Source organism: Silurus meridionalis, chromosome 9 (genome assembly GCF_014805685.1).
Source record: "Silurus meridionalis isolate SWU-2019-XX chromosome 9, ASM1480568v1, whole genome shotgun sequence".
Classification (NCBI taxonomy): Eukaryota; Metazoa; Chordata; class Actinopteri; order Siluriformes; family Siluridae; genus Silurus; species Silurus meridionalis.
In genome coordinates, this window is record NC_060892.1 from 24,257,560 (window position 1) to 24,277,474 (window position 19,915).

The following is a 19,915-nucleotide window of genomic DNA, read 5'->3' on the forward strand; positions in this document are numbered from 1 at the left end:
ATGTTCAGTTGTCCAAGAGTAGCTCCTGTACACATGAATACGATCCTGTTTTCATTCTGAAGGTACTCGAAACCCAGAGTGGTTCTGGGAAACGTATGTCTGAACAAATTACGTTTCAATCGGAAAGGAATATCCAAATGTTCCAGCCTGAGGTTCCACAATCTCAAATAATCGTTAAACGATAGATCGCATTCCTCCGATGATCTTCCCAAGCCCTCGCAGGAACCAGGCACCGATCCACGATCCTGCCAGGCGAAAAGGCTTCCCGTGTTTGCTCTGTAATTCACACCGAGACAAGAGGCGTTCGGGGTAACACGAGCAACGCTTCGGAATCCGAAGTCTTTGCAGGGAAGCTCGCAGTGAGGCAATGCCGAGGTTTGCTTCACGCAGATTTAAGACTCCAGCCTACGTCAGAAAGTCTGCCAAAAATGTTGACTCTTAAACAGGTTGTGAAAGGTCTCGGTGCCGTTTACTTATACCGTTTACTTATGTACTTCTGCGCCTCTTTAGCTTGCAGTTGATTTGATCTTGAGATGCACATCGTGAAACATTTGTCAAAATCTCAGCGAATTGTGGTATTTTTGTCATTTTGTATTACATCAACTTAAAAGTGGTTCTGTACATTCAATATTTGAAGAGGTGCCAATATTTACTGTTCCCTTTCTTTTTTTTTTTTTTTGTCCTTTTATTTTGCTTCAGCACTGTGGTAACGTGTAAAACGTACCACGAATGCAAAATCGGCAAAAATTATTGACGTGGACCGGACCACAAACTTGTTCAGACAAGCTCCACAGTTATGAGGCTGCAGTTAAATATCAGTTCAGTCACTCGCGCGCACACACACACACACACACACACACACACACACACACACACACACACACACACACACCACAAAACAACTTTAAAGTGCAACACCTTCGTAAACCTTTTTTTTCCTTTCCCGGTATATCGAGCAGAGAAAATCTTGAAATGTGTTCAGCGCTAAGTGGTTGATCTGCAGAGGCTCTCTCTCCCTCCCTCCCTCTCTTCATCCCTCCCTTCTCGCTCTCGCTCTGTATTTTGGCAATAGATCCCATGCTGCTAGGCATCCAAGATCATGTGGCCTGACTCAAGGCATAAATTTTGTTTTTCAACTTCCTGATTCTTACCAGAGCAGCATTTCTTCATGAGGGTGTTGTCTCCTTTCCTCTCTCTCTCTCTCTCTCTCTCTCTCTCTCTCTCTCTCTCTCTCACAGGATCAGGGGTTATTGTCAAGCCCATCAGATATCAAGTGCAGCGTAAGGTATTGTGAGTCAGTGGAAAATTTAAATGGCTAAAATAGTTTCTAAGAAACGGGTCTTTCTTTTTATTTTCTTCTTTTTTGGACCTGCACCATACGGACAGTTTGCGGACGCCTGATCAACGCACTCGTATGTACTTTTCGAGCATCTTGTTCCAGATTTACTCTCAGAAAGATCTCCAATCTCCTGCGAAGTCTTACCACCAGATTTGGGGGTATGGCTGAAGGGATTTGTGATCTTTCTCCTAAAAGAGCATTAGTGGTGCTGTTGGTCCTGATGTTGAGAATATGAGGAGGTCTGAGGTTCTGTCAGTGTTCCGGATAATCCCAAAAGTGTTCAGTGGGGTTGTGAAGGTCAGGTGGCTCTGTGAAGGACGTTGCATTTTTTTATTTATTTTTTTTATTCTAACTTTAACACATCATGTGTTGTTTTGTCTGATTCCCAATGGATCTGTTTTTGTTTTAACCCGATAGCAGCTGATGATCAGTTAACTGCCCAGATCAACTAAAAGATTTGTAAAAAATATGATTCTTTTAATGATAATGTAATGGAAGGACCTGAACTTAATATCAAGGAATTTTTTTTTCTTCCCTAGAGTATTTTTTACAACATGGGGAAAATCAGCGGCCACCAATTTTACCCCTTGCAATTGTGTGACACTGTAAAAACATTTCCATGCTGCATTCAGATAGAGGCGCTGACTCATTAGAGGCTGTAACACAGAAATTCTGGAAACCCCCCTTTGTCAGAAACTTATGAATACGTGCACTCTGAGTGAGCAGCTTTAAATCGGTGTAGACGTCGCCCCTTGAGCCGTATTATTAACAGCAGTGTCTACAGTGTGCTGTTTTAAAGGGAAAAATATCAATCGTTACTTGCCGAGTGCAGCGTATGCAAAGCTCCTCGAGTCACTGTTGTGATGTGTAAAACGAGATTATGAAGCTCGTGGCCAGAAGAGTGTACAACATGTGGCGGAGTCCTGCGGGTGATGGGCGGAGCATAATATGACTCTCTGATTTCCTTTTTAGCCTTTTATCCAGGATCATCTGAAGCCTTGTGTTTATTGTGAAAACAGTAAAGAGGTAAATGTATCTGACCAACACGGTTCCACAGTCTTGTTTTTATGCGCCATCTTTTGACTTTCAGCTTCTACTCGAATGATTACGGCAGCAATAACCAGTTTACATTAAAACTTAGGAGTTTGGTGAAATGTTGCTTTTCAAAATAACGCACAAGATACTTTCAAATTTGTCGTTCGAAAACTCTTAGACTTATTTCTCCAGGAGACTTTAACCGTTCCAATGCGATGTTGGAGCCGAGACTCGTTCGCTTCATTAAATGTCTTCGTTATAGGTTTTATTTGTTAACGCGTGCGTAGTATGTATATTGGATTATGTGGATTGTCTGCTGTACAAGTCCTTGTGTACAAGCTGTTGCTGTAGAAACAGCAGTCACAGACAGACGGACAGATTGACAGCCAGACACTGCTAGCCAGCCAGACAGACACCTCCAGTTAGTCACAGACAGTGTTTTTACAACCTCAATATTTTCTATCGATCACGTTCGCATTAACGAGGTGTGAAATGGGATTTTTTTGATTTATTCAGCTTCTTGCCTAATTATCTATCAGTTCTGCACCTATGCATCATGGTAAAACAGACAACCAGCTTGTACTGACAGGATCGTAACATTCCTAAAAACGATGTCGCTGAAAGGTAAAGCCGCCCATCACTTCGTATTAATAACGCGCACAGAAACACGCAACCGCTGCCAAGAGCCGACTGCGGCGGTAGATCGATGGCGCTGCCGCCATAAACAATGTCCTCACGTCCTCTGATTAGCAGAGGAAGTGATAAAGAAAGCTCATTGAGCTCGGAGCAGACCCGCGACAAAAACCCTCGCTCCTCCAAAAGCTTCCATGAATTCTTAGCGCCCGTCATTAGGTCATCGCTCATTCCAAACAATCGCATTGCCGCCGTGTCCAGCGAGAGGTGGAGTGTCCTTTATTTACTGGAACGCCGGAGACCAGGTTCTGCTTTCTGCTTAGATCTGCGCAACTCATGTGTGTAGCCCCGGGATCAAACAACCTCTTACAACATTCTTTCTGCTGAATGTAGTTTCCTGAAAAGGGAGACGGTCAAACTGCTAAACCCAAGGGTGTATAAATGCGCTGGCGTTTCTGTGTGTGTGTGTGTGTGTGTGTGTGTGTGTGTGTGTGTGTGTGTGTGTGTGTGTGTGTGTGTCTTGTGCAAGACAGCTCTTGGATTGATGTCTTAACTTCCTCCATAATCTCACTATAATAAAAATAACCTGATTTTGCTTAAGGGTTTTATGGTTTCACACAATCAAAAGTCCTGTTATTGTCCAAAATGTAGCTCTTTCTTCTGTTTAGACTTTTTTTTTCTGTTTAGTTGTTTACTTCAAGGTGCAGGTCTTGATCATGGGTAAATGTAGGTTTTGATCACAGCCTGGCGAGAAATGAGGCGGACATGCCAGAGGCTGGAAACATACATACTACTCAAAGAACTTTAAAGGCGTTCCAAAGTCCAAGTCAGCGGTTCAGTGGACTTATGATCAGACGGTCGTAATTTCAAATTTCATCACTACCAAGTTATTAGCATTTGCTGGACCCTTGGTCAAGGCCGTAACTGCTCAGGTGTGTATATTGGTTGAATTCTAAGCCCAAATGCTGTAAATGTACGTTTTGTGAACCTCTTCTGAAGTTGTCACTGCAAATGTTTGAATGGTATTAGTCCTGACATCTACAGGACTGGTGTGGTTTGTCTTCCCAAGTGCACTTTGATACCTCGATTAGTCACACAAACAAACTCCCTTTCCATAAACATGTCCAGTAAATCGTTCATCAGTTCAACTTTGCCTTCAAATCTACTTTCCTCTGATAACTTCCCCCCCAGTCTTTAGAGCTGATGAATTTGTGTTTCCTAATTAAAGTGTTTGTTTTCGTTTCGCTGATTACGCAGGGTCCAGGTCTGCATCGAGACGAAGAGAAATCGAGAGCAAGCGTGATAGAGCAAAGCTCTTCTAGTGGAACGGGCTGCCTTGGGTCCTAGTGCCCCTGGTTTTAAGGTAAGATTTAACTCTCACTTTTTGTACCTAATGTGTAACAAATGACATCAGTGATTGCCTCTTTAGAACCCAATAATCCAGCACTAGCCGTATAGACTAACGTTTGTGGACACAAGACCATATGTGCCTTGTGAACGCCTTGTTCCACATTTAGTCTTCGTTTGCTTTTATATTAACCTCCACTCTCCTGATGTTTAACATTTGAGTGAAGTTTGAGTGGAGATTTTGAAAACTATCAACAAGTTAAAATCAACAGAAAACTTGTTGAAGGCAACACGTTTTCTGCAGAGTCTAACATTTAAAAACCAAACCTATAGGCCTTAAAAAGTCCTGCATTTGCTGTTCTAGCGCTTAAATAATTTTCAACAGGTCTTAACTGTCCGACGTCCACGTAACGTCAACTCTAATGCTCACTTAATGCTACCGCAGCACTTTAGAATGTTTTTGTTTGAGTTTCTGTGGTGTTGAAGTTCTTCTTTTCACCAGTCCAAATATAATTCGCCATATTATGAATACAAATGAGACCAACGTGCAACAGCCAATCAGCTTTCTGTTATTTCCAAATCTCTCTCGGACGACCACAGATGTTTATTTTAGCTACGGGGAAGTGGCTTGAAAAAACATTTGTATAGGTTTTGATTAATGCCAGTTGCTAACAACGTATTTATATTTTTTGTGTGTGTTTTTGACGTATTATAAGTCTTCAATTTTATTCTTAGTGGTCTTAAAAAGGTCCTAAATTTGACCTTGTGAAACCTGCAGAAACCCTGTTTCGAGGAGAGGAAGACTAATTGATCCAGATTTGAGAATGGAACTTTGTGGAAAGGGTTGAAATCGTCCTAATCATCCAAATCCTTATTTAACTTCACCCATTCAGCCATTAGAACTCCTAATAGTATGTTGGTTTTGGTGGCATATGCTGGAGTACAAGTACAGCGGATCAGTATTTTTATGGTGTAGCTTTAGTGTGGAAATGAAGCGAATGAAGAAGGAAAATGAGCACACAGAGCAGATTTACCCGTCAGCTTGAGGTCAGCGCTGGCTTTTAGAAAATCCTTTAATAATGGCGTAACAAATGAGTGACAAGGTTGCATTCTGGACCAGAACATGTTTTCTCAGCCACTTGGTACACGTGTGCTTCAGCTATGTTTTCCTGGACCGTCAGTGTTTTTAAAACCAAAAATTTCTAGAGAAATAAATCTTGAAAATTACTTTAAAGCACACCACTATATAATACTGAGCCATGAAGGTCCTGAATTTCAATTCATTCATTCTTTAACAATGATATGGCTGAGGATGGTATTAGTCCTGACATCTACAGGACTTCCTTATTTGTTTAGATTCAGCCAGATGCCTCAAACCTCATTAGACATTGAAGCAGGCCAGTGACCTGAAACCTAGTGGCCTTGCAGCACAGTTGATCTCCCCGAGGTCAGTTCTCACAATGTCTTTGCGTATGGACCTCACATAGACAACAGTGATTATAAGCTCGGTATGTGCTTTTTGAACTTGCCAATTCATATTTAGTCTCCATTTGCTGTTGTAATAACCTCCATTCTTCTGGGAAGATGTTCCATTAGATTTTGATTTTACTGACTCATTCAGCCACAAGAGTATTAAAGTCGGGTACCGATGATTGAGGAGGCCTGGGATACGTTTACGTTTTAATTCTCACTACAGGGTTGAGGTCAGTGCTCAAGAAGTTCACTCAAACCAATGGAAACCATATCTTCATTGAGCACATCGACGTTGCCGAGAACAGGTTTGGGTCTCTCTGCTACTGCATCCATCCTATTCAATTATCTGCCTTCAACTTTGAGGGAACAATCTGTGAAGAACCACATATGGCTGGAACAGTCAGGTGTCCTAATACTTTTGTCCAACAAGCAGAGATAAAAAGGTGTGTCTGTGTCTGAAATAAGGCACGAGGAGGAATGCGATCGGAAGTCTTCAGACATCTTTTACTGCGGTTTTGCGTCCGAAATTCAAAGGAAAAAACGGAAAATAAAAGTTAAAAACAGTTTGAGAAGGCTGGTCTCTTTACTGGAACATGACAACTCTGTGTTTGGGCAGCTGGCGCAGGAAGGGCACGGTCCTGAGTTACGTTTCCCCTTTGTGTGACACGTGGGGGCCAGGCTCAGTGGCAGGGTTCAAAGAGCAGGACAGGCATGCTTTTTCCTTTTTTTTTTTCTTCTTCCCTCTCTCTCTTTTTCCGTATTTTAAAGGCACACAAACAGCATGCTCTGCACAAGCAGCATGGTTTTGCATTCTCCCCCCTCCCCATTTCTCACATGATTAATCCTTCATGCAGTAGATGAGATGTGATTACATTAGAAGTATAATTGTCTTGGTGTCTGTGTGCTAGCATGTATAGATGCCCTATATGGCTGAAAGTGTGTGCGCACATGTCCAGTACATCTATATATCCATAATGTCGAACATGACCTTCAAGATTTATTCCCCATTGCTGTTATAAAGATCTTTATCCTCCTGAAAGTCCTTCCTCCAGATTCCGGGGGTGTAGTTGTAGGTATTTGTGATCACTTATCTGCAAGAGGTCAAGGATTGATTTGTGTAGGTCAGGAGGTCTGGGGTCCATGTTCCAGTTCACCCCCATGGTGTTCACTGGGGTTCGGAGGGTTTTATAGTCATATTGCTGCTCAGCATTTCATTACAAAAGTATCGGGACACCCGAGTTTTCCAGCCATATGTGGTTCTTTTCCAAAACTGTTACCACTGTTGCTTGAACCAGGAGACCCAAATCTCTTCCAGCATGACGATGCCCCTGTGCACAAAGCCAGCTCTGTGAAGAGATGCTTTACTATGTGTTGGAAGTTATGTAGAGCAAAGAGAATGAGCTTAACCCTTTGGAATGCTGACTACACCCTGGTTGTGGGTGAAAGAGCACAAATTCCCGCAAAATCAAGTGGAACACCTTTCCAGAAGAGAAGTTGGTATAACAAAAGCAAATGTGGACTAAATTTGGACGTACAAAAACCTTTGTCCGTACAGAGTATAGATTTAAGTGAGAAAGTTAATGTTCCTCGTCTTAGTTAACAAAATGTACAAAAAGACTCCGTATATAAAATAAGTACCCAGCTGGACTTTGGTCTGATGCTCATCCAGGATAAAATCCTGGCCGGACATCATCATCATCATCTTCGGTAAATATCATCTTAGCCATGGTGTCCTAGAAACGTCCGACCGATCAGATTTGAGCTTGTCTATATATTTTATTAGCCTTTTTTTTTTTTTTTTTTTTTTTTTTTTTAAATGATTCATTTCCTGTGACACCCCACCAGTGTCTATTTTTACAGCTCCAGATTTATAACTTGGGGGCTCTTGCAGTATTTTATTATTTATGGCTTTATTATTAATAAAGCTTTTATCTCACATGTATGTGCACGAAAGGTCTGTACCAGTCTGGTGAGGAAGTGTTGTGGTTTGTTCCTGGCACATGATGTGTATCTTTAGGACACTTGTGAAAGAATAAAAATACACTGTTTACTAGCGTTTACGGTATATCTGAGCTGAATCGTCCCCATTTAGCCGGTTCCCATGGCAACCTGTCGACTTTTTTTTTATCTTGAAACTTGACTCGTCAGGATTGTTGTCATGGTCTGTTCCTCAAATCGAAACTTCTGACCCCGTGCGTTCAAAGGGGTTCAATAATAGAAGAATGATGCACAAACCAGACCTTTTGGTACATCGTTGTAAAATCGCACGCAAGTTTGTGACTCGAGACAGAATACTAATGTTTGCTACACGGGATATAACGATGGGAAATTTGGTTTATTTTTCTTGCCTGTTCTGCTCCCATGTGAGCGTGTAAGAATAGTGACGAACTGCTAAAATACCACGGATTTTATTATTAAATGAACCGTGGCTTGTCTGAGTGTGGTTATGGTTCAAAAGTATTGGCCCCCCATTTGTTATCCATCATTTCGAATATTCATATGTAAAATTGTTATATGATCCAAAAGAGGATTTCTTTTAACCCTATTTGTTTGTCAATGACTTCAGATGGCTGCTAGATAACACACCCCTGTTTGAACTCGCTTTATTTGCTGGGTGGTGGGTGAAGGGGGGTGTTTGGGAGCAATCCATAAGTGTCTGTGTGGTGGGAACGAGTGGATAAAGCAGCTGTGTTTTTACAAAAAGCAGCTGGAGGGGTCAGGGTCGTGACTGCAGGCTGCATGTTTGTGGCACCTTGTACGTCGTGCACTCTTTCAGGCACTGTGTGTAATTCACAGGTAAACTTCGGAGTGGAGTTCGTGAAGGAGCGCAACATGGAGAAGGAGGACCTGAAGATCGTTAATAAGGGCTTGGAGGATGAAATGGTAAGCCTGCAGCTCCGATCATATTTGCGCTATATTCGTAAATAGTAACCAGTTTAAGAATTCTGCGCCAGCTGCAGCTTCAGGACCTCGTGTACTGACTCCCCGCGTGCTGCTGTTTGGGAAAGTTAGCACATCGACCTGGCTGAGGCGCAGAATCATGCAGGGGGTTACATAACGTGTTCAGATTACCATAAGACAGTGGAAGGGATGTCGCTCTTCTCTTGTCACTTTGCTTGTCTAAGGGCAGTTGTTGGGGCAGTTAAAATGCAAAATGTGTGACTTTTTAACCAGTTCCTGCTCCTAGTCCATTTTACTGGGTGGGTACACACACACACACACACACACACACACACACACACACACACACACACACACACACGTACGTTAATGAATGGTGGAAACTAGTAATTGATATACACTTTGTGGTCTGTTGTGTCCGAGTTTTATAGCAGGCCACACAAGATCTTCCACTCCAACCCATGAAAACCATATCTTCATGGAGCTTGATTTGTGTACGTTGGCACGGAGATGTTAGAACAGGTTTGGGTCTCTTGTTCAAGCGAAGGGAAAATCTCATTAAACTGTATCAAAAGACATCATATACAAGTAGGGTTGCAAAATTCTAGAGGTTTTGGTTAAAACAACCAGATTTAATGCAATTTCAGTTGAATTTTTCATCAATCATGTGCACACAGCACACTTACTGCAGGGCCACTGAGGCCACGCCCCCTACATGCAAAAGAATTTCCATCATGTTTGTTTGTTTGTATAAATTCTCATTGCACATATTGCACTACAGTTTCCTTTCACTGGAACTATGAGGCCCAAACCTGTACCAGCATGAACTCTAAAGCATTTTTTTTTTGGCAGCCAAACCTGTCGCAATTACTATCCTTATTGTTCACTCCCAGCGAACCAAATAGGTAGATTTACTCTCTAGGTCCTGAACGAAACATTCAATTCCAACCCTGGTGTAAAGAGTCGTGTCCCTGTCTGTCACAGGAGCTGAGCGGGTACAGGCTGTGTCGTTGGAAGATGGCCTTGGTGGGATTGAGTGTGCTGTGCACAGGCGGCTTTCTGCTGCTGCTCCTTTACTGGCTGCCCGAGTGGTGCGTCAAGGCCACGTGCACCCGCACAAGCATCCGCGATGCCCAGGTGGTACTTCTCCGGAGCACCGTACGTACTGTTTTAGTGTCATACTACTGTTCTGTCCCCTTGTTCTCCTTCTTTTTATTGTTTTATTGCTCTTCCTCATAATATACTTCTTACTTTGAACCATTAATTAAATAACACACCACTTTCTGTTTGTTTGTAGAAATGTGTCGTGTGCAGGAGCGCCCAAAATTGTTTTTGTGTCTTTTCCAGGACGAGTTTAAGCGCTGGTTTCTGGCTAAAGTGCGTGTGATGCTGGCCCCAGGAAAGGACCCCTATAGCAGCCTGGACTCGCAGAGCACCACCCACATGGCCAATGGCCAAACCCCCAACCCCTCCGACACTCCAGCCGAAGGTTTCATCAGGAAATACGCAGAGTACCAGCCTGTACAGGTACACACACCCGTACTGTAGATGCATGCATATTGACACACCCTTAAGGATTACAACAACAAACCCCACCCCACCCCACCCCTGTGCACTATTGAGAATTAGAGGAAGCACATCAGGTACTCATGCAGTCAAAGGCATTTTAGTAGCTTGTCCAGCTTAATGAGTAATAACTAGACTGGCTGCAGAAAATCACTGCTGAGTCACTGCTGAGTCACTGCTGAATTTGGGATTATTGCACTTAATTTATAGATTTGTTCGTTTTCCTTCTCTCACAGATCCGCTATTTTACGCTCCACAGCACAAAGTACTACTGGAGCGACGCTGCCCAGAACTTCGAAGTGTTAACGTAAGCCGCTTTTTTTTTTTCTCAAACGCAAAACGTGAATAAAGACAACTGTGAACGTTCAGCTTCTCGTATGCAGGGGTCTCGAGGATTTGGAGCCCAGGTGTTCCAGCATCCACTCAGAGCATAGCGGAGGAATCAGCCAAAACCAACAGGAGTACAGGTACACGCCAAATCCTCCAAACAATAACCATTATACGATCAGACAAGGGGGAAGATACCGACGTTCACAGATGAACGAACAGTAGCACAGACAGTAGATCACTCAAGTGTAAATATTCTTCAGCAGCCCGCCTTCTTTAACCTGTACGAACCAGACCTGCCTTAAAACAACTCAAGATTATACAAGTCCTCAGGTGGAACAGTGAGGTTTCATAGAAATGATGTATAATTTGCTGTTTCTCTCTTTTTCTTTTAGGAGACTGTTTTACGGGGTGAATGAAATAGCTGTGAAAGTGCCTTCCGTTTTCAAGCTGCTAGTCAAAGAGGTAGGAGCTTCATCGTGGCTGAGTTTCAAACCATAGAACCCATCCTGTGTAAACGCTCGGAGTGATGACGGCTTTAATGTAGCGGTTGGAGCCGGTTGTCTGATCTGTAGGACAATCCCTTAGCATTGTATCATATTTATTTAACTCTATTCGCAATATTAAATCAAAACTCGATGGGACTCGCCTGATGAAGAAATCTTCAAATGGTGGTGTTTTATTATATACATTGTCCCAAATTCGCTTATATTTAATTACATATTAGTTTACTCTTATTTTTTTCTATATTGCACTTTAATCGTATCAATTAATACGGCATCGGCAGCGATTATATTTTAAAATGTTATGTTTTTTTTTTAAGATTTATTTTAAAACATTAAAAAATTTTGTTCTATTTCTTAACTGCAATTCTATTTTATTTTTGTACTGCAATTAAATTTTTCACTTTCTACTGCATATCCTGTCGTTCAATTATACTGTGAATTCAACTCAATTTTTCTATTCTTTTGCTATACTGCATGTACTGAAATGATATTGAATAGAAATCTCTCCACATGTGCCTCATAGCCACATTCGTTCATATTCTCTCTTTCTTTCATAGGTTCTCAACCCCTTTTACATCTTCCAGCTCTTCAGTGTTATCCTGTGGTGTGCTGATGAATACTACTACTACGCTATGGCCATAATGTTAATGTCAATCATATCGATAGCTACCTCTCTCTACACCATCAAAAAGGTGAGCCTTGAGTGCGTCTTCTTATCAGGAGAAAAGGTCCTACAAGCATTAATGGTCTCGCATGGGTCTTCTTCTAGGTGATAGTGTAGGATAGATTATACTGAATTCTCTTCTCTCTCTCTTTTTATTTTTTTATTCTTTTTGTATTATAGCAATACATCACTTTACATGACATGGTCGCGGCCCACAGTATCGTTCGGGTATCGGTGTGCAGAGACAATAACCGTAAGATTCAACGTCTGTATTTCTGCATAGAAACTGGACGTATTGTACTCTGTTTTGTGTGTAAAATAATTTTTATTTGCCCTAAATGTAGAGACCGAAGAAACTTTGTCTACAGACCTCGTCCCGGGGGACGTCATGATCATCCCCAGTAACGGAACCATCATGACCTGTGATGCAGTGCTGATCAGTGGAACCTGCATCGTCAACGAGAGCATGCTTACAGGTCACTGGCCATTTTATTTATTTATTTTTGTGATATTTGCTTTAGTATTTAACAAAAAAAAAATCTGTGGAAAAAGCCCCATCTGTCAAAATCAATTAATGTGTATGTTCTGATTTTGAATGTGAAGACCAACCTGAAAATGTGGCATCGATTGTCAAATGTATCGACTTGGGACCATGGTATCTTCATTTGATCATCTAAAAAGTCCAGTAAAAGATCTAAAACGTTTCTCCTTATAGACACTGAGGGATCATTGAGTTGTCTCTCTGCTGCTGCAACGCTTTATCATGGGTCAGGGTTGTGGGATGTGCAAATAAAACCATGTATTTGATTTGTGCGTGACAATAAATGATTCTTCACACTCCCTCTCACTCTCTTCTGTCCACTAGGTGAAAGTGTGCCTGTCACAAAGACCAACCTGCCCAACCCACATCAGGGAGACAAGTGTTCTGAGGAGGACGAGGTGTATAATTTAGAGGAGCATAAGAGGCACACGTTGTTCTGCGGCACCAATGTCATCCAGACCCGCTTTTACTCAGGAGAGCTGGTTAAAGCTGTGGTGGTCAGGACTGGTAAGTGGCTACAACAATTATGTCACTTGAATTTTGACTTTGTAGAAGCATACAGTCATTATTATAAACGATAATAATTGTTGATTGTGTGTTCTAGGGTTCAGTACAGCCAAGGGACAGCTGATTCGGAGCATCTTATACCCTAAACCCACAGACTTCAAGCTCTACAGAGATGCCTACATGTTCCTGCTTTGTCTCGTTGCAGTGGCTGGGATTGGATTTGTCTACTCGATCGTGCTGAGTGTAATGAATGAGGTTTGTACAATCATATATTGGATGTCTGTTATATTTGACTTGATGCATAACACAATCGTGTTATGTTAATTGTGTACAAATATGAAATAAATGTTTATGAATAAATTCCTTGTCCCTGTACCTGTAGGTTCCAGCTAAAACCATCATCATCGAGTCGCTGGACATCATCACCATCACGGTGCCGCCCGCACTCCCCGCAGCGATGACGGCGGGCATCGTGTACGCGCAGCGGCGCCTCAAAAACCTGGGTATCTTCTGCATCAGCCCGCAGAGGATCAACATCTGTGGCCAGCTCAACCTGATTTGTTTTGACAAGGTACGCCTTTTAACAAGGTGTTGGCCAGATGTTCTTGCTAAACACCAGAAATTCAGAGCAGCCAATTTTTTTTTTTTCTCACCTGATGTCAGGTCTATGATATTTAATAGCTTGTTTCTCTTCATCTTCCTCCAACAGACAGGCACGCTCACTGAAGACGGCTTGGATCTGTGGGGTGTGCAGAGAGTGGAGAACAGCAGGTACATAACGTGATGTTCATCAAATAATCACTGGATTCAATAACAGTATAATGTAGGTTTATGTGTAAGCAGGAACTGTACTGTGTCCATGCTCCTCTTTCTCTTACCCTCTAGTTTCCATCACTCGGAGGAGAACGCCTATAAAGAAAGCCTGGTCAAGTCTCACTTTGTGGCCTGCATGGCCACGTGTCACTCTCTCACAAAGATTGAGGGCCAACTCTCTGGAGACCCTCTGGACCTCAAGATGTTTGAGGCCACTGGCTGGGTTCGTTTTTCATTTGTCTTATTTATTCAAGTTGAATTAGTGAACTGATTAGAACCAGCTACAGTGCATTCGGAAAGTATTCACAGCGCTTCACTTTTTCCATGTTATGTTACAGCCTCATTCCCAAAAGGATTCCAAATTTTCCTCGAAATTCTACAAACAAAACCCCATAATGACAACGTGAAAGGATTCACAGCGTTTGCTCGATACTTTGTTGAAGCTCCTTTGGCACCAATTACAGCCTCAAGTCTTTATGAATATGATACTGCAAGCGTGGCACATGTATTTCTGGGCAGTTTCTCCCATTCTTTCTCTGCAGAACCTCTCGAACAGGTTGGATGGGGAGCGACGGAGCACAGCCATTTTCAGATCTCTCCAGAGATGTTCAATCGGGTCCAAGTCTGGGCTCTGACTGGGCCAATCATGGGCAATTACAGAGTCGTCCTGTAGCCACTCCTCTGTTATTTGGTTTGTGTGCTTAGCGACATTTTCCTGTTGGAAGATGAACCGTCACGCCAGTCTGAGGTCCAGAGCGCTCTGGAGCAGGTTTTCATCAAGCATGTCACTGTACATTGCTGCATTCATCCCTCCTGCGATCCTGACTATTCTCCCAGTTCCTGCCCGCTAAAAAACCCCCACAGCATGATTCTGCCACCACCATGCTTCACTGTAGGTATGATATTGGCCAGATGATGAGTGGTGCCTGGTTTCCTCCAGACTTGACATTTGGCATTCAGGCCAAAGAGTTCAATCTTTGTTTCTCATGGTCTGAGAGTCCTTCAGATGCCTTTTGCAAACTCCAGGTGGGCCGTCATGTGCCTTTTACTGAGGAGAGACTTCTATCTGGCCACTCTACTGTACAGGCCTGATTGGTGCTGCAGAGATGGTTGTTTTGGGAGGTTCTTCTCTCTCCACAGAGAAACGCTGAAGCTCTTTCAGAGTGACTATCGGGTTCTTGGTCACCTCCTTGACGAAGGCACTTTTCGCTCAGTTTGGCTTAAGTTGTAGAAACATCTCAAGGATGATCAGTGGAAACGGGATGCACCCGAGCTCAGTTTTAAGTGTAATGGCAAAGGCTGTGGATATTTCTGTACATGTGAATTTATTTATTTATTTTTTTCCACAAAAAACAAAACAATAATTTGCAAAGATTTCAAACAAACGTTTTTCCCGTTGTCATTATGGGGTATTGTTTGTAAAGTTTTGAGGAAAATAATGACTGTAATCTGTTTTGAAATAAAGCTGTTATATAACAAAATGTGGAAAAAGTGAAGCGCCGTGAATACCTTCCGGATTGTATCGTGCTGAGTCAGGGCCGAGGGATAACTCGCCAAACTCAGAGTCAAAACACTCACGGGTCACACGTTGCTTTATTTTCCTGGCAACAGCGTTACTTGCTAAAAAAGAAGACAAATGAGCAAAAGAAATAAAAATAAAACCCCAATAGCCAAGATGCAGCCAAACAACTCTATATAGTTTACTACACTATATAGACCAAAGCCTGTTTGAGCCATTTGAGGCACTATGTCATAATTATTAGTCACGTTCTAAAAAATAAATCTATAAAATTATAACGCATCCATTAATACACATTGCACAACGCAAATATGTTCAAAAAGAACATCTTCCCAGAAAAATGACGGTTGTTATGAGGACTAAATAACTAAATATAAATCTTATGGTCAGGTAAAAACTAACTTCTGTTCGTGTAGTGTAGCTACAATGAAGAACTACATTTAAACCCTAGCGAGATGCATCTTAGTTCCCTGTATTTGATCTATTAAGCAACAAGTAGGCTTCTTGAGTATAATGCTCAATTGCATTCCGTGTGCGTGTTGCAGATCCTGGAGGAGGCCACCGAAGAGGAGACTTCTCTCCACGAGCGCATCATGCCCACTGTGGTGCGCCCACCCAAACAGCTCCTTCCTGAATCGTTGCCGTCTCAGGAGCAGGACATGGTGTGTTTGCATTCTTAGATGAAATTCATACAGGACGATTTCTGTTTGGAAATCATGTTAATGTTTCGGAAAACATGGACATCGCTTCTTTTTTTTTTTTCTCTTTCTCTATAGGAGCTGTACGAGTTGTCAGTAAGTAGTTGAGCTGTTTTTATTTAAATTGTTTGTAAAATGATCTCACAGCCAGTAGCTAAGTAAGGGGTCATGATTCTATGGTCATTATGGACACCTGTGAGCTTGCGTATGCAGAAGAGGGCTGATAGTTTCCTTTCATTATGTAGTTACGTGGCGATAACTGGGGAGAGCCGGCCGGTGGGTGGGGCATTGACATTTCCAATTTGGGGGGAAAATGAAGGTGTTCGAGATGATGCGTAGATCTTCAACGTGCCCCTTTCAGGGATCCTACGAGATTGGAATCGTGCGGCAGTTCCCCTTCTCCTCCGCATTGCAAAGGATGTGCGTGGTGGCTCGGCTGCTCGGCGAGAAGCGGATGGACGCCTACCTCAAGGGGGCGCCCGAGGTCGTGGCGAGCCTATGCAAGAAAGAGACCGGTCGGTTGATTTTGAATAAGATTCTCGTCTGCGATTGACACAGCGCATGATTTAATTTGTATTTTTTCTCTCTGACTGCACTCTGCAGTGCCGCAGGACTTCGCAGAGGTATTGGAAGGCTACACCAAACAGGGTTTCCGCGTCATCGCTCTGGCACACAGACGTCTGGAGTCCAAACTGACCTGGCATAAAGTGCAGAACATTGACAGGTACTGGTACTTTGCAGTCCTCTGAGTTTTATATAAGGACTCGGTGCCAGCTGGCTCCCAGATCCACCTGTCTCTCTGTATTGGTCTTGCTTGAGCATTTTCAGGTTCAGGAATTCTCTTTAGCAAATTTTTTTTGCAAATTATATACCATCAGCATTATCCCTCTAACAGGCATTATAACCCTTATATATTACACAGATGTCCTTTTTACGCTGTGATTTCGCTCACGTTCATGTCTGTAAATCTGCCTCTCTCTCTAGGAGTCACATAGAGACCAACATGGACTTCTTGGGGTTGGTCATTATGCAGAACAAGCTAAAGCCCGAGACTCCCGGAGTGCTGGATGTTCTCAGGCAGGCAAATATCCGCACTGTTATGGTCACAGGTACGGGGGGGAAAAAAACCCTGCTTGTTTCAATCAGAGGTACATGATGACACAGATTAATGCCACACCTTCTGGCTATAACTAACAAAGCTTTCAGCTCATAGGATGAGGTTGATGTGAATGCAGAGAATAATAGACTGTACTTTATATTTCCTTCATGGTGCCTTCCATTAAAACCACTTAAGAAGCTGCTAGCTGCCATCTCTTGTCATGCGGTATATTTAATAAACTTTGTTCTAATATTAACATCTTACGATCATTTCACAGGTGACAACATACTGACCGCTATCTCCGTGGCCCGAGACTGCGGCATGATCCTGCCCCAGGACCGAGTCATTATTGCCGATGCCCTGCCCCCTAGAGACGGCCAGGTGGCCAAGATCAACTGGCACTATGCAGACGACCCAAACAAGCTCGCCAACAAACCTGTCTTACTGGAGGTCAGACTGCTCCCTCTGCTGCACAAAGGCAGAAACTGCAACAGCTGAAAGCTCGCAATTTCACAATCTTTTTAAAAAAAAATTTATTTAGTGAGTCGTTATATAGTCATGCATTAGCTTTTTGAACATCCCATTCTACATTTAATTCTTATTTGCTGTTATAATAAGCTTCACTCTTTTTTTTGTAGATGTCCCAATAGATTTTGGAGTGGAGAGATTTGTTCGCATTTAAACACAAACATTTAAATTCATCCCAAAGGTGTTCAGTAGGTTTTATAGCTCTATTGTAGGTCACTCAAGATCTTCCATCCCGTGTAAAGCATGTGTTCATTGAGCTGGCTCAATGAACACAGGGGCATTGCCATGCTGGAACAGCTACGCTCTATTATTCATACACTATTTTTGCTAGCAATTTGCATAGTTTATATTTATATACAGAAAAGCAGAACTCGAACAGGGTGTATTTGGTGCATTTGTATTCCACAGAATTATTATATATTTGTGTTTTTTTATATATATATATAATATATATATATATATATATATATATATATATATGCAGCTGGTTTTTTTTTTTTTTTTTTTTGGAGCAATGCCTGCTTCTAATATTTGTATTTTTTTTGTGCTTGCTGGTGCAGGAGGTGGGGATGGGTGTCGAGGACTGGCCGGATCAACACAAACCTGCGGAGAAGTTCCACTTCGCCATGAACGGGAAATCATTCGCGGTCATTACGGAACACTTCCAGGACCTGCTGCAGAAGGTCAGGAGTGAGAATGGTTGTATCTGGTCAATTGTGCATATGTGCGAGTGTGTGTGAGTGATTTCAGCATTTTACTATTAGAAGGCTAACGGTTTGTTGGTCTGATGCTTTAGCTGGTCCTACATGGAACCGTTTTTGCAAGAATGTCTCCAAATCAGAAAACCCAGCTAGTGGAGGCTCTACAGAGTGTCGAGTGAGTGGCACACGTGCACTATCATCATATATGCACACACACACCACTCGAACTCATTCTCACACACACATTTACTAACACACACACTCTGGCACACACCGCACATACTTGAATATGGATTAACACTTTGACACGTTTTGTTATTCACTTAGAGTGTACTCACTTTTTTTGCCAGTTGTTTAGACAATAACGGATGTATGTTGTTATTTCTTGTTTAGTTACTACGTGGGAATGTGTGGTGATGGTGCCAACGACTGTGGGGTAAGTTCATCTCTGGTCTGTGCATCTAAATTCATATGAACCTATGTGTATATCTAATTAAGTACATATTTTTTTTGTTTCCTGTCCCTCCTCAGGCCTTGAAAAGAGCTCATGGAGGCATCTCTCTCTCTGAGCTGGAGGCCTCGGTGGCTTCCCCTTTTACTTCCAGAACTCCCAACATCTCCTGTGTGCCCAACCTCATCAGGTACAAGCAAACCAGTGCACACACACTCACACACCGCACAAGTTCATGTAGAACAACAGCTTTGGCTGTCAGAGCTGTCCAGAATTATTGGCACCCTTTATACAAATAGGTGAAATACACATTTATTTCCTTGTTTCAAAATAATCGGTATGTTGCATTTAATACCTCGACGAGAGAAGACTTATATGGCACTATAGACACTATATGGACATAAAGTATTGGGACAACTGACATTTTCAGAAATATGTTGCTCTTTATATATACAGTATGTGCCGATTTATATTTGAACTCCATGGAATCAGGGCATGGTTGAAGTTAAAGTTATAGATCCTGGAAAATGGAAAAAAACAAGCTTCTCATGATTGGCAGGAAGCTTTTTATGAATGTTAGAATGAATGAAAACAATTCTTTCCAATTCAACTCCAATTCTTTAAGTGGAGTGCAAATAGCAATCCAGGCATTTTTGCTAATTTTTAAAAAAATTATTTATTAATTTTTTTAATAAGGGTGGAAATAACAATTATTTGTAAACATTGGTTCTGGAGAAAATTCCAGATTTATTAATTTTTTAATAAATAAAGAAATAAACTGTTCTTTGTATGTTGCAGGGAAGGCAGAGCGGCTCTCATTACATCTTTCTGCGTGTTCAAGTTCATGGCCCTCTACAGCATCATCCAGTACATCAGTGTCACCCTGCTCTACTATGTAAGTATGTTGCTCGAGTGCATCCAAGAAAGCAGGAACCATATTGTTTTTTTTTTCCACACAGGCTGTTTCAAGTAGCACTGAATTGATTTGATTGATCTAATGGCCTCGTTGAAAATTCTCTGTTTCAGATCCTCAGCAACCTTGGAGACTTCCAGTTTCTGTTTATTGACATTGCCATCATTCTTGTTGTTGTATTCACCAGTGAGTAGGTTCTCAAATCTGTTAGATTAGCTATACACTCGTCATCCACTTTTTATTTAGTGCAGTTATGCAGATATCCAATGGGAGGACAATGCATAGGTATTTCAGATCTTTTGGTATTCTGTAGATTTGGTGTGAAAAAAGCTTATTGTTTTGCTTTTCGTCTTC

At 42.0% G+C, this 19,915-nt stretch overlaps 1 protein-coding gene across 7 annotated transcripts in view; it reads left to right on the top strand.

The window, feature by feature from the left end:
* atp13a3 (ATPase 13A3) overlaps positions 1-19,915 on the top strand; it is a 29,464-nt gene that overhangs the window by 4,143 nt on the left and 5,406 nt on the right. For 4 of the 7 annotated variants that reach the window (XM_046857691.1, XM_046857688.1, XM_046857695.1 and 1 more), the window contains exons 2-28: positions 4,265-4,370; positions 8,624-8,710; positions 9,713-9,886; positions 10,076-10,255; positions 10,531-10,601; positions 10,678-10,761; positions 11,017-11,086; positions 11,685-11,819; positions 11,972-12,044; positions 12,136-12,267; positions 12,657-12,839; positions 12,937-13,094; positions 13,222-13,410; positions 13,549-13,610; positions 13,725-13,875; positions 15,717-15,833; positions 15,948-15,965; positions 16,231-16,384; positions 16,473-16,593; positions 16,854-16,978; positions 17,246-17,418; positions 18,057-18,179; positions 18,293-18,372; positions 18,591-18,633; positions 18,729-18,838; positions 19,447-19,543; positions 19,675-19,747. In XM_046857691.1, the coding sequence (XP_046713647.1) occupies positions 8,660-8,710; positions 9,713-9,886; positions 10,076-10,255; positions 10,531-10,601; positions 10,678-10,761; positions 11,017-11,086; positions 11,685-11,819; positions 11,972-12,044; positions 12,136-12,267; positions 12,657-12,839; positions 12,937-13,094; positions 13,222-13,410; positions 13,549-13,610; positions 13,725-13,875; positions 15,717-15,833; positions 15,948-15,965; positions 16,231-16,384; positions 16,473-16,593; positions 16,854-16,978; positions 17,246-17,418; positions 18,057-18,179; positions 18,293-18,372; positions 18,591-18,633; positions 18,729-18,838; positions 19,447-19,543; positions 19,675-19,747 (2,947 nt within the window). In that variant the 5' untranslated portion in view covers positions 4,265-4,370; positions 8,624-8,659. Of the gene's footprint in view, positions 1-846; positions 1,413-1,457; positions 3,940-4,264; positions 4,371-8,623; positions 8,711-9,712; positions 9,887-10,075; positions 10,256-10,530; positions 10,602-10,677; positions 10,762-11,016; positions 11,087-11,684; positions 11,820-11,971; positions 12,045-12,135; positions 12,268-12,656; positions 12,840-12,936; positions 13,095-13,221; positions 13,411-13,548; positions 13,611-13,724; positions 13,876-15,716; positions 15,834-15,947; positions 15,966-16,230; positions 16,385-16,472; positions 16,594-16,853; positions 16,979-17,245; positions 17,419-18,056; positions 18,180-18,292; positions 18,373-18,590; positions 18,634-18,728; positions 18,839-19,446; positions 19,544-19,674; positions 19,748-19,915 lie in introns of those variants that run through there. The other 3 variants (XM_046857692.1, XM_046857689.1, XM_046857690.1) reach the window with 3 other exon arrangements.